The sequence below is a fragment of the Condylura cristata genome, unplaced genomic scaffold (genome assembly GCF_000260355.1).
Source record: "Condylura cristata isolate star-nosed mole 26May11 unplaced genomic scaffold, ConCri1.0 scaffold00007, whole genome shotgun sequence".
Taxonomy (NCBI): Eukaryota; Metazoa; Chordata; class Mammalia; order Eulipotyphla; family Talpidae; genus Condylura; species Condylura cristata.
This window is the reverse complement of record NW_004567108.1, coordinates 26766778-26779647: the sequence shown is the minus strand read 5'-3', so window position 1 is coordinate 26779647 and position 12870 is coordinate 26766778. Positions and strand designations below refer to the sequence as shown.

At 36.2% G+C, this 12870-nt stretch overlaps 1 protein-coding gene across 1 annotated transcript in view; it reads right to left on the bottom strand.

The window, feature by feature from the left end:
• Positions 1-3382, bottom strand: part of CETN3 (centrin, EF-hand protein, 3) — a 16139-nt gene extending 12757 nt beyond the window's left edge. Inside the window, exons 1-3 of the mRNA XM_004678143.2 lie at positions 3246-3382; positions 1743-1878; positions 222-336 (exon numbers count right to left, since the gene is read on the bottom strand). Coding sequence (XP_004678200.1) covers positions 222-336; positions 1743-1878; positions 3246-3262 — 268 coding nt within the window. The 5' untranslated portion in view covers positions 3263-3382. The remainder of the gene's footprint in view (positions 1-221; positions 337-1742; positions 1879-3245) is intronic.
• Between the last annotated feature and the right edge of the window lie 9488 nt (positions 3383-12870).

Here is a 12870-nt window from a genome sequence, read left to right as displayed (position 1 = left end):
AGAACAAAACAAGAAACAAAATGATAATCATACAACAAAGCTATAAATGTTATTTTCTTTGAAAATCAGGGAAAAAAGTAAAAAATAAAACAAATGAGATACAAAATTTACAACCACAGTCACTAGCAAAATTCTATAACCCAGGAAATTTAAAAAAACATTGCTATTAGCCAGATAACTGCCTAACAAATACTGATTACAAAGACGATCAAAATACACACCAACTTCATTAAAATCTTCAAAGGTGATTTTTCCAGTGGCTTCTCTGTCATAATCTTTAAGAATCTTCAGTACATCAGCTTTTTTTACATCAAACCCCAAGGCTCTCATTGCCACCTTTTGGATTAAAAGGGAAAAGCAAATTATTGAAGTAGTCTTTCACAAAAGTGACTTCCAATTCTTAGTAAGTTTTTACAAATTCAAAGATAATAATACACTAATACTATGTTTTATGTCTCTAAAATGGTAGCTTTTCTTCACTACTAAAATTAATGGCCATTTTTTCATTTCTATGTCCTTTTTATTTAACATGACAAAACAATCAATTAGTGTTTATAGGCTACACCCTAACAAGGCACTGAAAAAATTTTAACAAACTATTTGTTCTCAAAGGATTAAAGTGGGAAAAAAGTAAGACATTAAAGCATATACTAGAAATGAAAAAAAGTTAAAACGATCATTATCAAACCCTCATGATTAATTATTAAGGAAGTAATAATACAGGACCCTAAGTTGAGAAAGAAATCTTGCTATGTTACTGGTTGAAGAAATCTTACTTGGAGAGGAAAGCTATTCCTTGATGTATAGCTAATGTGGAATAAGAGAGTACCTAGAAAAGGACAACTTATCAAAACTGAAATACAATATAAACTGTGTTAGACAGTGCAAAGAACAGTTTACCTTATCTGAACAGAAAGAACTCAGGTAGAAGCAAGCAATTAGCCAATGGGAAAATGGTAATACAAGTGTAAAATTAAAATCAAAGGAATCTGAACTTTACACAGTATATAATAAGGAGTCACTCAAAATTTAGGAGAAATGAACACTATGATGAAAGAAATTTTTAAAAAATGAATCTCATGATAGTGTATAGGGTACAAAGATAAACCAGTTAGGAAGATCCACGTGTTTAATAAAACTCCAAACTTAGAAATAAAAACTGCAAAAAACAAAAGAGGCATAAAAGAAAATTTTTTAATCAAGGCTGGGAAATTTAAAAATAATTTAAAAAGAGAGCTAAAGAGGATTAAAATGTAAGAATCCATACAGCCCTAAACATCAATTTCCCCTTGAATCTTCCTAAGTAATTCTAGGCCTGAAAGCCAACATTCTTCCCCAGTAGCATGTGTCAACATCAGGCATCACTTACATTGACTAGGTTGACACTGTGTTGCTAACATGTCAAATTAAAAAACTATTACTCACCCAAAACAGGAATTACAAAACAAACAAAAACACTGAGAATATAGTAAGAACTGTTTTAATCCTATAACCCGCAATCTTCATAGAAATGTATTTTTAGTTCAAAATACTATTCATTTTACCCTATGAAAAGGATTTCTTTTAAAAGACATGTTGGAAGTAATGTTCAATTTTATTAGAGTGCTTAACTGCCAATGTTAAAAATGGTTTTATATTTTCAAATCCAGTTTAAAGTACTTATTTAGAAAAGTAGTTTCCTGAACTGTCAAAAACGCAAATCATTTAAAAGGAAAAAAAAAATGTGCAAAGCATACTGTTACCTTTAATTCATGATAATCTATGGCTTCATCTTTGTCTGTATCAAATAGTTCAAAAGCATCTTTAATTTCTTGCTTCTGTTCTTCAGAGAGTTCTCTTCGTTTTTTCCTCTTTGTTTTGTCTACTACAAGCTCATTTCTATAAAATAAAAAGGAAAAACATCGCTTTAGTCCATTTTAAGCTTAGTCCCCTGTCAATAAATTATCCATCCAATAACACTCCAAAATGCAACAAAGCATTGCCAATTTACAATTTTCTAACTTTCCAAAGGAAGTGTTTTGGAAAAAAAGAATTTTCCCTACATAAGTCAAAGCTCTGCTCAAGCCTTTAGTCTAAATTGACGTAAATCTGCACTTGTCAGTATTGAAGTGTTACAGGTTATTAAAAGAAAAGTAAAAGTAATTAACTTTCCTTCCAATTGGATTATTTATTCCCACCACTGTGAAAGAAACAAGAACTGAGAGTAAAAAAATATCACTTTATGTCAGAAACCCTAACCAAAAAAAATAAAATAGCCCTCATACTTATTCACACTTTATAGTGTTTTTATAAATTTCCAAATTAAAATTCAAAACTGACATTAGTTTACTTTTGATAATGCTTATAGCGATAAAAAATTACTACCAAATAACACCACATAACTTAGCGATTAACTGAAAAATAATTTTGGTGTGTGTTCCAAATGCTTTTGGATTACATGTTTCTAAGATTGTCACTTTATTTGTAACTTCTTTCACTAATAGAACAAATCAGTCAAAATGTGAATCTAAACATTATCAGGAATATTGTCAAAGGGTATATTATAATATTTGTGTTAAAGTCCATTAAACAATGTGAAGTCAGTGTTTGTGTCTCCCTTTAACATGTAAATTATAGATTTAAATTCTAAAACTCTGGAAAAACATAAAATAGTCTGGCAGGTTGGAAACACCTTTGCTAAGAGACACCCATCTAACATTGTTCCAAATTTTCGAATGGGCTTGCAATATTGATGAACGTTTTCAACTGATGGAGTCTGTAAGTCTCTACAGTGGATCTACATTTCTACCATAAAGCAAGGCCTCAGGGAAAAAGCACGGGTTTGTGTTACTTCCAAATCCACAGGTAAATTCGTGAGCCGCACACAGTGCAGCGGGAGGATGCACCGGGAGCGGAGCCGGCGGCTGAGCAGCCCAGGGCCCACAGCCCGCAGAAACAGCACAAACAAAGCTCGCGATACCTCACTCCCTCCTCTCAATGACCAAAACAACCACCCGTCTTTCGGCGGCCCCAGCCCCAGCTCCCAGAAATGGCCACCTCAGCAGAAAGGCACGGGGCTTACTACCTGCAGGAAAACAGAGCCCACAGGTGAGGGTCCCGCCCTTGGAAGGATGGCCGAGGCGCCCTTTCCTTGTCCCAAGCTGCAAGCTGCATTCCCTAGACTCGGCCCCATCTGCCTCCCTTCCACATACACCGCCCAGCGTCCCGCTGCTGGGCATGGAGAGCACTGCCGCCTCATTACCGACCTCAGAGCTAAACTCATTTTCTCTTCCGACAGACGTTCTTCTCGAGAACGACTTTAACACCCTACCCAAAGCAGGCAGACCTCACAAGCCGTTCAACAGACGTCAACGACCAGAGCGGCCTCAAGCACCTCCCCCAAGGTAGATAATACTGAACTGGATTGGCTGAAGTTACAAATGTCCTACCCATTAACGCCTGAGAGCTACTATTGCTCATCCTTTATTGGACCGATGTAGTGTCAATCAAACAAACCTCCCTATCGGATTCACCTGCTGCCTCTCCCGCCCAGTAGATTGGCCTGTTGGGTTTTCCCAGGATCCTTTGCAGAACAGGTCTGCGAATTCACTGAGCGGCACTCAGCGGCAGGTGCTTAAAGCGTCCCGTTTTGTGGCTTGTGGCCGGTGTGCCCTCGTACCTGGCCGCCTATCGTGGAAGGGAGGGAAGAAACGACTCAGGCTTTCCCGTGGCTTGAAGGCGGGAGTAACTGGGGAACTAAGTCGGCGAATTTTGCTCCCCCCCTCATATAAAACTTGGATACTCTAGTACTTGGGAAATTTGTGTAAAACGCAGATCTAACTCTCCATTCCTCCCCACTTTGATTCCAGTAGGTTGATTCCCTAGCCCCTTAAACTGTTTCTGAGGCACGTACCATGGATTATACTGGGTTGGATTATTACGCTATTTGGCAAAACTGTCGAAATAGCCGTCCAACCCTTTTTTCCGCCTGTGAAAGGACGTGTTCGCTCACGCCTCTTGTTTTTCTTTGCCTTGAGCTCACTTTGCTATTTAATGCGTTTAGTTGTTCATCTCTCCTCATAGTCTAGTTTCTTGAAGACCAGAATTATGTCTTCCGTTTTAACACTTTACCTTAGTGCCTAATGCAATATCTGACGCATTCAAAAATGTCTTGCATTGAATATAATTTTCCTGTGAAAATTCAAACTATTGAACTAAGCTGCAAAGATGATAAACACGAATAAGATAGCCTAAGTGTGGGAATGGAGCAAGGGAAGTGGTTTTATATATATAAAGTGCTTATAGATCCTACATGCACATATATGTGCTTTTGGAGAAGGGAGAGAACACTATACTATTGTGGAGATGGAAGGAGATGGCATATATGCTAGTCCTAGGACATTGAGCTAAAGTTTATACAAGTAGAGATAAATATGATGAAGAGCGATAAAAATCAATAATTAAAGGATTTCTTCCCCAAAAAACAAAAGTAGGAGACTTTACATGTTAATTAACTTTATGAATCACCTTTAACTATAAAAGGGAAGATTGCAGTTACACACTAGACTATGACAACAGAAAAGCTATATATTAAACTGTAAATTTCTGACCAAGCTTTAGATAAAATTAAATAAGAAAGGATGAAAATAAGCCACGCATTTATCTGAAGCTGTTGAAATGAAAAATCATAAAAATAACTGAAATTCAGAGAAAATTACTAGAGATTAAAAAAGTTATAGTGATGGGGGAATGTATGCACAATTATGATAGAAATAAGAAGTCAAAGTGTAAGAATACTGTTTATTAAAGGCATCATTAGCATTAGCATTCAGCTTTTGGGGGCAAATGTATTCAAATTAAATGAAACCAATAAATGTGATTAGAAAGTTCTTTATGGATTGTATATCTTAGACCTAATCTGATAGTATTTAATCCTAAATGATTCAGAATCTCCAAATTTAAAAAAGAAAAAAATGCAAAACGAAGGCAGTGAGTTACTAGGAAACACTAATGTGTAGGAAACGCTGCTATATCTTTCCTCACTCTTATTACTTTCCTGTATTAACAAACCACCTATGGTAAAAATGAAACAAGAAAAGGGAAAGGAAGAGTCATCATAGATCCCTTTCCTTTCAGTCCTCTTGTTCAAAGGTAAACCTAAGGCAGAGTGATATTAGAATATGTGCATATCAAAAACGGACATAAAACTTAAGTTCGTCTAATGCAACATTTGCACTGTCTGGTAAGATCAGAATTCCTGTGGGTATAGAAACTGTGAGGTACAAATTGTGTAATTTCATTTACTCTACAGGCAAGTAAAAAACTGGCATTGTTTGTGCTCACTTTGGCAGCACAAACTTAAATTCAGGACACTACAGAGAATGCTAGCATGTCCTTTACACATTATTAAGTTAAAGATGATTGACTAAATTTTTGCTAATGATAACAAAAAAAATTAATTTTTATTACTTAGATTGCCATTAAAAGCAAATTAATGACCATAAAAAGTAAAATTACTTAAAGTTAAGTAACAAAAGAATTTTTTTTAATGTAGACAAGGAAGTAAATTAATAAATTAGTATTCTCATATTCAACAGTAAGCTAATTATTTGCAATACTAATAACTGACATGGAAGTGTTACATGAATCAGTTTATTGCTAATAACAGAAATGGTAGATTAAAAGGGGAGTTAAAAAATGAGTTAAGTACTTTATACATCTTAGTTCTGCCAATACACATTATTAAAATAAAAGTAGCTTTTAAGGAAAACAAGTATGGGGACTCAAGAAAGGAAACTGAATTAGATCAAAACTATGTAAAGGTTGAAAAAAAAATAGGCCAAAGTGCTATACTGCAAAATAAATGTTATCTAGCCCACTTTGATTTGGGGGGAATTTTTTTTTTCTTTAAATTTTGAAGAGCTAATTCTTGTGCTTTGAACTTAAAAGTATAATAGAGAGCTTCTTAGCTTAACTTTAGAAACTCGCATCACCCTCAGCATCCTCAAATTGTCTTCCTTCATGATGACAAATATACATGGTGCTCATCACTTTATGTGTCTGGTTTATACTCATTGTTCATTTGTGAATGTAGAGATCCTAGATGTTGGTAAAATCAATTTGTTATTGCCTTAAAAGAAATATTCATAATAAACACAGCTTATTTTAAAATTCAAAGAAAGTCTAAAATATAAATCAGTATTGATAATAATTTTACAAAGGAAATCATATTGATGTCCAAAAAGACACTACTAGATGTTAATACCAATTCTAATAAAATATTAATACACCACATATAGAAGGTACTTTATTGAGCAACACACTTAATAAAATGCTAATGTTTCTGAAACCTAGTTCCTGAAACACTAGAATATTATCAGATATCATTTTCTGAAGAAACTCTCACAGTGAAAACAAGTATGATAATAAAATTAATTAAGAATCAAATGTAAAGGTTAAAAAATAAAGGCATATAGTAAAAAGGAAAAATATTTGCTAAATACATGAAGGACAGTGTTTATTGTTTATCATAATATAACTGAAACCTGTCTACTCTGCAATATGACCTTGATCTGTTCAAACCTTGGAAGCCATCACTGCTTTCAGGTATGTTTTAACTAATCTTTCTTTTCTGTTGCTTTATGTATATTGAACATATCTTGCAGCCCCACAGCAAATCTGATTTTCATCCTTACCTGTCTGCTGGAAGTGCTTTTAAAAACAAAAGGTTTTTTTTTTTTAATTGTTAAATTCAACTACTTCATTCCAACTCCTATCCCATTTATCCCTGGGTCACATTTTTTAGGGATACATGTTACTACCATGTCTCATTGCTCTCCCCATAATTACTAAGAATTTTTCCATAGAACCATTCTGATTCTTACATATTCTTTAGAAAATGCATAAATATTGATGTGTTTACAAATGATATGATGTAATATCTATAATTGGCTTCAAAATAATTCAGTATTTATGTGGGGTTGGAGGGTAGGAGTCTGGTGATAATACAGTAATACAAAATTGCCCATGTCTTAAAAATTGTCTAAAATGATGACTACCCGGGATTTAAAGATGCTTTTCTTTCTATGTTTGTATATGTTGTGGTCTGTCCAGAATAAAAGAGGTTATTAAACAGGGTTGAGGGAGGAGAGGACTAAGATAATTTGTACAATCAAGAAATGTATAGACACTTTGGAAAGGCACATTATTCAAAGAGAAGTCCGAGGGGAGAGGATTTGTGTTGGCAGAGGAAGAAATGGCTTGTGAGTGATGTCAGAAGCCAATTGCAGTGTGATTCAAGCACAGAAGTAGGAACAAGTTACCGTGGAGTAATTGTTGCTTATTTTTGTGTTCTGTGTCTTAGAGATTTTTTCCATTTACTGCTAGCATACATCCTATGAAGTTTATATTAAGTTATTTGTCTTAGAACACAAAGTTGGTAAGGAGTAACTTTGGGGAAGATAATCTCACTGGGAAAGCTAGGCAGCAATGGACTCAGAATGAAATGACCACAGAGCCGACACCTGCCAGTAAATTCAGATCCACTGAAAGTTTACTTAAAATCTTTGATTTTCTTTATAGCTTTTAAAAACCAGGAACAAAGAGCAAATACTTTTGATTACTGGATTCTCTGGAAGAACACAAAATTTAGCATCACAGATAGAAAACCCCACCCCCCAGCAAAGGCACTACTGCACCTTTTCTGCAGAATTTGAACTCTCCTTTTTATCCAAGTCATTATTTTCATTAATTCATTTCATTGTATCTCCATTTTGCCTTCAATCATTACTATATTTGTTCTCCCTTGCTTTGTGGATTATGGCCTAAATACTTGAATTCAACACCTGGAGTGAATGACACAGCAGTGGGGATCTGATCAGTGAGAGAGAAAGGAAAAGAGTCACAGAAACTCCTGTGATTTGTCCACCACATGTTGAGAACTACAGTACAAACCACTTTTCCAGCAATTAATCTTATATGCACTGCCTATTGTAATGCCCCTTGTGGAGTTTTCTTGTGCTATAAATGCTAAAATGCCTTATGAATGAGTGGTGGGATAATAAATGCTTAGGGATTCAGAGGAGGGCATGGTTATTTCTGCAATCATTAAGACAAATAATTTAAAAGTTTGGTTGAAATTTTATGAAAAAAGAAAGCATTCCAGATGGAAAGGGAAAAGCATGGATTTAGAAAAGTGTAAACTATGTACAGGGAGTGGAAAAGTGAACTCATATCTGAAACTGAGGCCTCCTTATGCAGATGACTTCAACTAATGATTGGAGAGAATTACAGAAATGTCAAAAAGCCAAAGGAACTTTTAGATGATCACTTATTATTTATTTATTATTTTCACAGATGACAAGATTTTGAGAAGTTAGGTGATTTGCTTAATGTCACACTGCTAGTTGGTGATGGAATTGTTTTCTGGTTTTTAATTGTTCCCTCCACATTTCTCTTTAGTGTGGTTAATCTACATTATCCACACTAAAATATGACCTGCTGCTGAGTTCTGAACATACTGTTTATAGTGAAAGCAAGTAGCAGTTGCCTTTTTCCATTCATCACTCAGTTCCTCTAAAAAGTCTCAACAACCAGTAACTAATCATGAAAGTGCTCAGGAAATCTGACAAACAGAGCTAAGTTAAGAGTGGCTGATATCTCATGCCCCTTTCAGTCATTCTGTCATTACCCTTGACCTCATTTAAAATTATCTCAGAGCCCTCCCGGTAGCACAGCAGGTTAAAGCACAGCACTAAGAAGCTAAAGCCACTTCAGTATGAGTTCAATGCCTGCCCTAGAGGTGACCACATGGTACGGCAGACCTCTCCTGACCCACTCGCTGCTCCCCTCAGCAGTGTACTTCATTGATCTGCCTGTTCTGCTCCCCACTCTATCTCTGGTGAAGCCTCTCACCACCCCTGCACCTCTGGCCTATACCCCAGTTCTGTATACATAAATAAATACATCTTTAAAAAAATTATCTCAGCTTCTAAATTGTAATTCCTGCCATACTCAATAAAGGAAAAAAACAAAACGATAAATTTTCAGCCCTCTAAAGTGGACATCAGAAGGAACCAATGATGTGATCCTTGTAATTAGTATTAGAATCTGAAAATAATGATTGATCACCATGTTGCCTAGCAGACTGTCAGTCTATCTCTCTGACTTTTACTTCACGGCTGGTGATGCTTGGTTTGCATCTTGAAATTAGGGGCTGGCAATATAGCATAGTGATGACAGGCTTCGGATTTGAATCCAGGCTCTCGCATATAACAGCTTGGTGGAATGGACAATTTATTTATATGTTCAAGTGTCAGTTTGCACATCTATCTGTCTGTCTGTCTGTCTTTCTGTCTGTCTACCTTTCTATCTATCTATCTATCTATCTATCTATCCATCTATCTAAAGTTGACATGAATAGATCCCACCATCTACACTGGGTTGTTGTGAAAATCGAGTACTTTGGGTTTCCTCCAAAGCAAACGCTAAGACAAGGATTTGGGTTTGAGCAAATTACTTGGAGGTGAGCCGTGGAAACATGGTGAGGTTGTAATGAAGTGTAGGAGGAGAATCCTACTGGAGCATCCCCACCGCAGGGCTGGGAAGCTAGGAAGGGCAGCTCTCCCCAACTCCACTCCTTTGGCCACAGTCCTCCTGTAACACTGATTCTCAGACACTTCCAGCCTTACTTATAGCACAGGTGCAGCACAACCAGGGCCAAGAAAGTCCTAAGAAAGAAATTTCCAGGACTTGAATTGAGAAGCTTTGAGTTTTTACAGGAATTCTTCACCAGAGCTACAATTCACTTTGGAAGAGGGCTGAAAAGACACAGGAGGAGCATTGACAGCATCTTCTATAGTGAAATATTTGCTACAGTATCATCCAGAATATAGTAAGTACTAACAAACTATATAGATATTTAAAATGCCAACTGCTAAGACCTGAGATGGCCAAGGAACAATAATCTTAGTTTAAAAGAGGAAGCACTGTTCCAGGGAGAAGAGGTGAGTGCAATCAAACCAGGACCTGGGAGTCATCCTCGGTAACACTTTTTTAATCCCGGCTTCCATTTTTTCTCAATGATCAACTTGATCACTTTAACATATCTTTCTTCTCCATGCCAGCAAGACTACTTTCATAATGAAGGCATTTCACGTATTTTGCTTGAGTTATTCTAACTGATCTTCCTGCTAATCTTCCTTTTTTGCATCAACCTCTTCCCTACTCAACCCACTCATTCACTGCTATCAGAAAACTTTTTCTAAAACCCACCTCTGATGCAGTACCCTCTACCTAACTACTTTTAACACTTCCATGATTTACTGCTTATTTCTGGGTGAAATTATAATTCTTTAGCTTGAGGTACAAGACTCTTTATAATATAGACCCAGTTATGTCTCAAATCCCATTTCCCTTGTGCCTCACTCTTTTTTTTTTTTTTTTAAAGATTTATTTATTTGTGCTTACAGAACTGGGGTACAGGCCAGAGGTGCAGGGGCAGTGAGAAGATTCACCAGAGACAGAGTGGGGAGTAGAACAGGCAGATCGACAAAGTACTCTGCTGAGGGGAGCAGCGGGCGGGTCAGGAGAGGTCTGCCATGCCATGTGGTCATCTTGCGGGTCCGTGGGAATGGAACTCCTGCTGAAGTGGCTTTAGCTTCTTAGTGCTGTACTTTAACCCGCTGCACCACCAGGCAGGGCCTGTGCCTCACTCTTAAGTCCTAAATACCAGATATAAGTATCCTTCCTTGGTGCCTCATATGTCACAGTTTTCATCATTCAGTGTTATATTCCATACTCCTCCCCACCTTTCTTCATCTACAAAACCACTAGTTTTTATTCAGGAATAAAAGTCTTTCTTAGAAGGTTACCTTCTAAGAAAAACTATCCTACATATTTAATCTTCCCTGTTGGTCTTGCCCAGCAATAAGATGCCCACGTATCTCTAAAATTTACCACTTATATTATAAATGTCTGTTTGCTTTCTGTCTTACAAATTAGACCAGTATTCCTCATAATCAGATACTTAGTACTTCTATTCTTAACAAATAGCCAAGATGATTTTTATTCCCACTGAAGTCCCACCAAGAGCTCTCCCACCAAGAGCCTAACGTGGCACCTAGCTTGTATTTTAGTACTCAATAGTAACTCTTCAATTAATAAATACAGTTGTTTCATTTTTTAGCATTTTTACACCTTCACAGAGATTTTTATCAGCTTGCCACCTGTAATAAGACTCATTAAAAAATTATTCCTATGCAGATGTACAATATCTTAGGAATCTCTTTGTTGATCTACCAGCTCTCTAGCTAAGTGACTATTAAATTCACTGGTTGTTCCACTTTTTCCACCCTTGAGTGCCTTTATGCCTTTTGCATGAAACTATTTTGTCTTACTGGTTTTATTAATAATGTCCAGAACAATGGTTTTCAAAATCAGCTGGAAAGCTCATTACAAATAAAAGCTGATGAGCCACCTCATAGATTTTAATTCCATATTTAAGAAAGGACAAAGCTCTGTGTTTTGTTTTGTTTTGTTTTGTTTTTTTAATTGAGGTAACATTAGTTTGCAATACTGTGTTTGAGAGGTATAGGCTCTCTCCATCTCTCCATTCAGTTGGAGTTAATTGTTGTTTTGTTTTGTTTTGTTTTGTTTTGTTTTTCAATATGATCTTGAGGATATTATTCTCTGATTAAATACAGTTACATATTTTGTAGATAGTGAAAAAGTTGACATTTCTACAAACTCATAGTCAATTATGTTTTATTTCTTCTAGATAAATGTGATCTGTTTCAAAAAATATTATCAACACACTTTACAAATAGCTCTTGAGTAGTATTGTGACATTTTGATTAATTGACTTGCCTGGTAGCATTTTTTTTTTTTTCCTTTGCTCTTGGTAGACATAAAGGCAGCCTGTATATTGATAAAAGTCAGCCGAATTATTGGGAGTGTGGTCATCCAGCTTTCTCTTCTAAGTGCCCACATGGCTTCCTTCCTACAAGCAGCCTGCTAGCTGGTGAAAATATCAACCTTTACTCCAAACTTAGAGTCTATCCTTATTTTCCATAATAACCATGCACTGTCTGTAATCACTGGAACACTACCAACAACTGTGGAGATTGCAAGATGAGATAAAGTATGCCCAGTAATTCCCCTTTCATCTTTCTTCTTGGCTACTACAAGAAGAGATGAGTGGAATCAAACCAGGAAACTGAAGTGTCATGGCAGTTTCTGCACCTGAACCATTTTCAGAATAGAAATTTTCATTATTTCACACAGGGATCATACACTGAGCCTATCTGTCCAGCTGTCAAGTTTCTGTGTCTCCCCTTTAGACATTTATGTCTACCCTAGAAAATGTCATGGAATCTTTCATCTTGTTTATCCCACACTGTGTGGACTGCATTATGACACTTTCCTTAAAAAGAATGCAAAGGGAACTCTTCTTGGTAAATTCAGTATGAGAACTGTGGCCCACAGAGTTTAAAATTTGCCTTACACGTGGAAACAGAACATTCAGAAATTGAAGAATAAAAAATCTTTTTGGTGCTGCTTGGATACCTGGTACCTGAAAATCCTGGGAAAATCCCTAACACAACCAGATGGGGTTATGAATTTATGGACACTTTTTACTATACTGTTATTAGAAATTAAATAGTTTTAAAGTGCAATAGATTGATTCTGCTTTGCATAGTACTATGAAACTCTGTATCAATGCAGAAAATAAATAATAATGTCTGAATTTGCTTTATATCTGTGAATAAAGTTTCACTGGACATATTTTTGTATAATTTTTATATCCTTTACCAAACTGTGTATTCTGTGTAAAATTCCCACCAGCGGCCCTCCCCGGAGGCGCAGCAGGTTAAAGCACTGCACTAAGAAGCT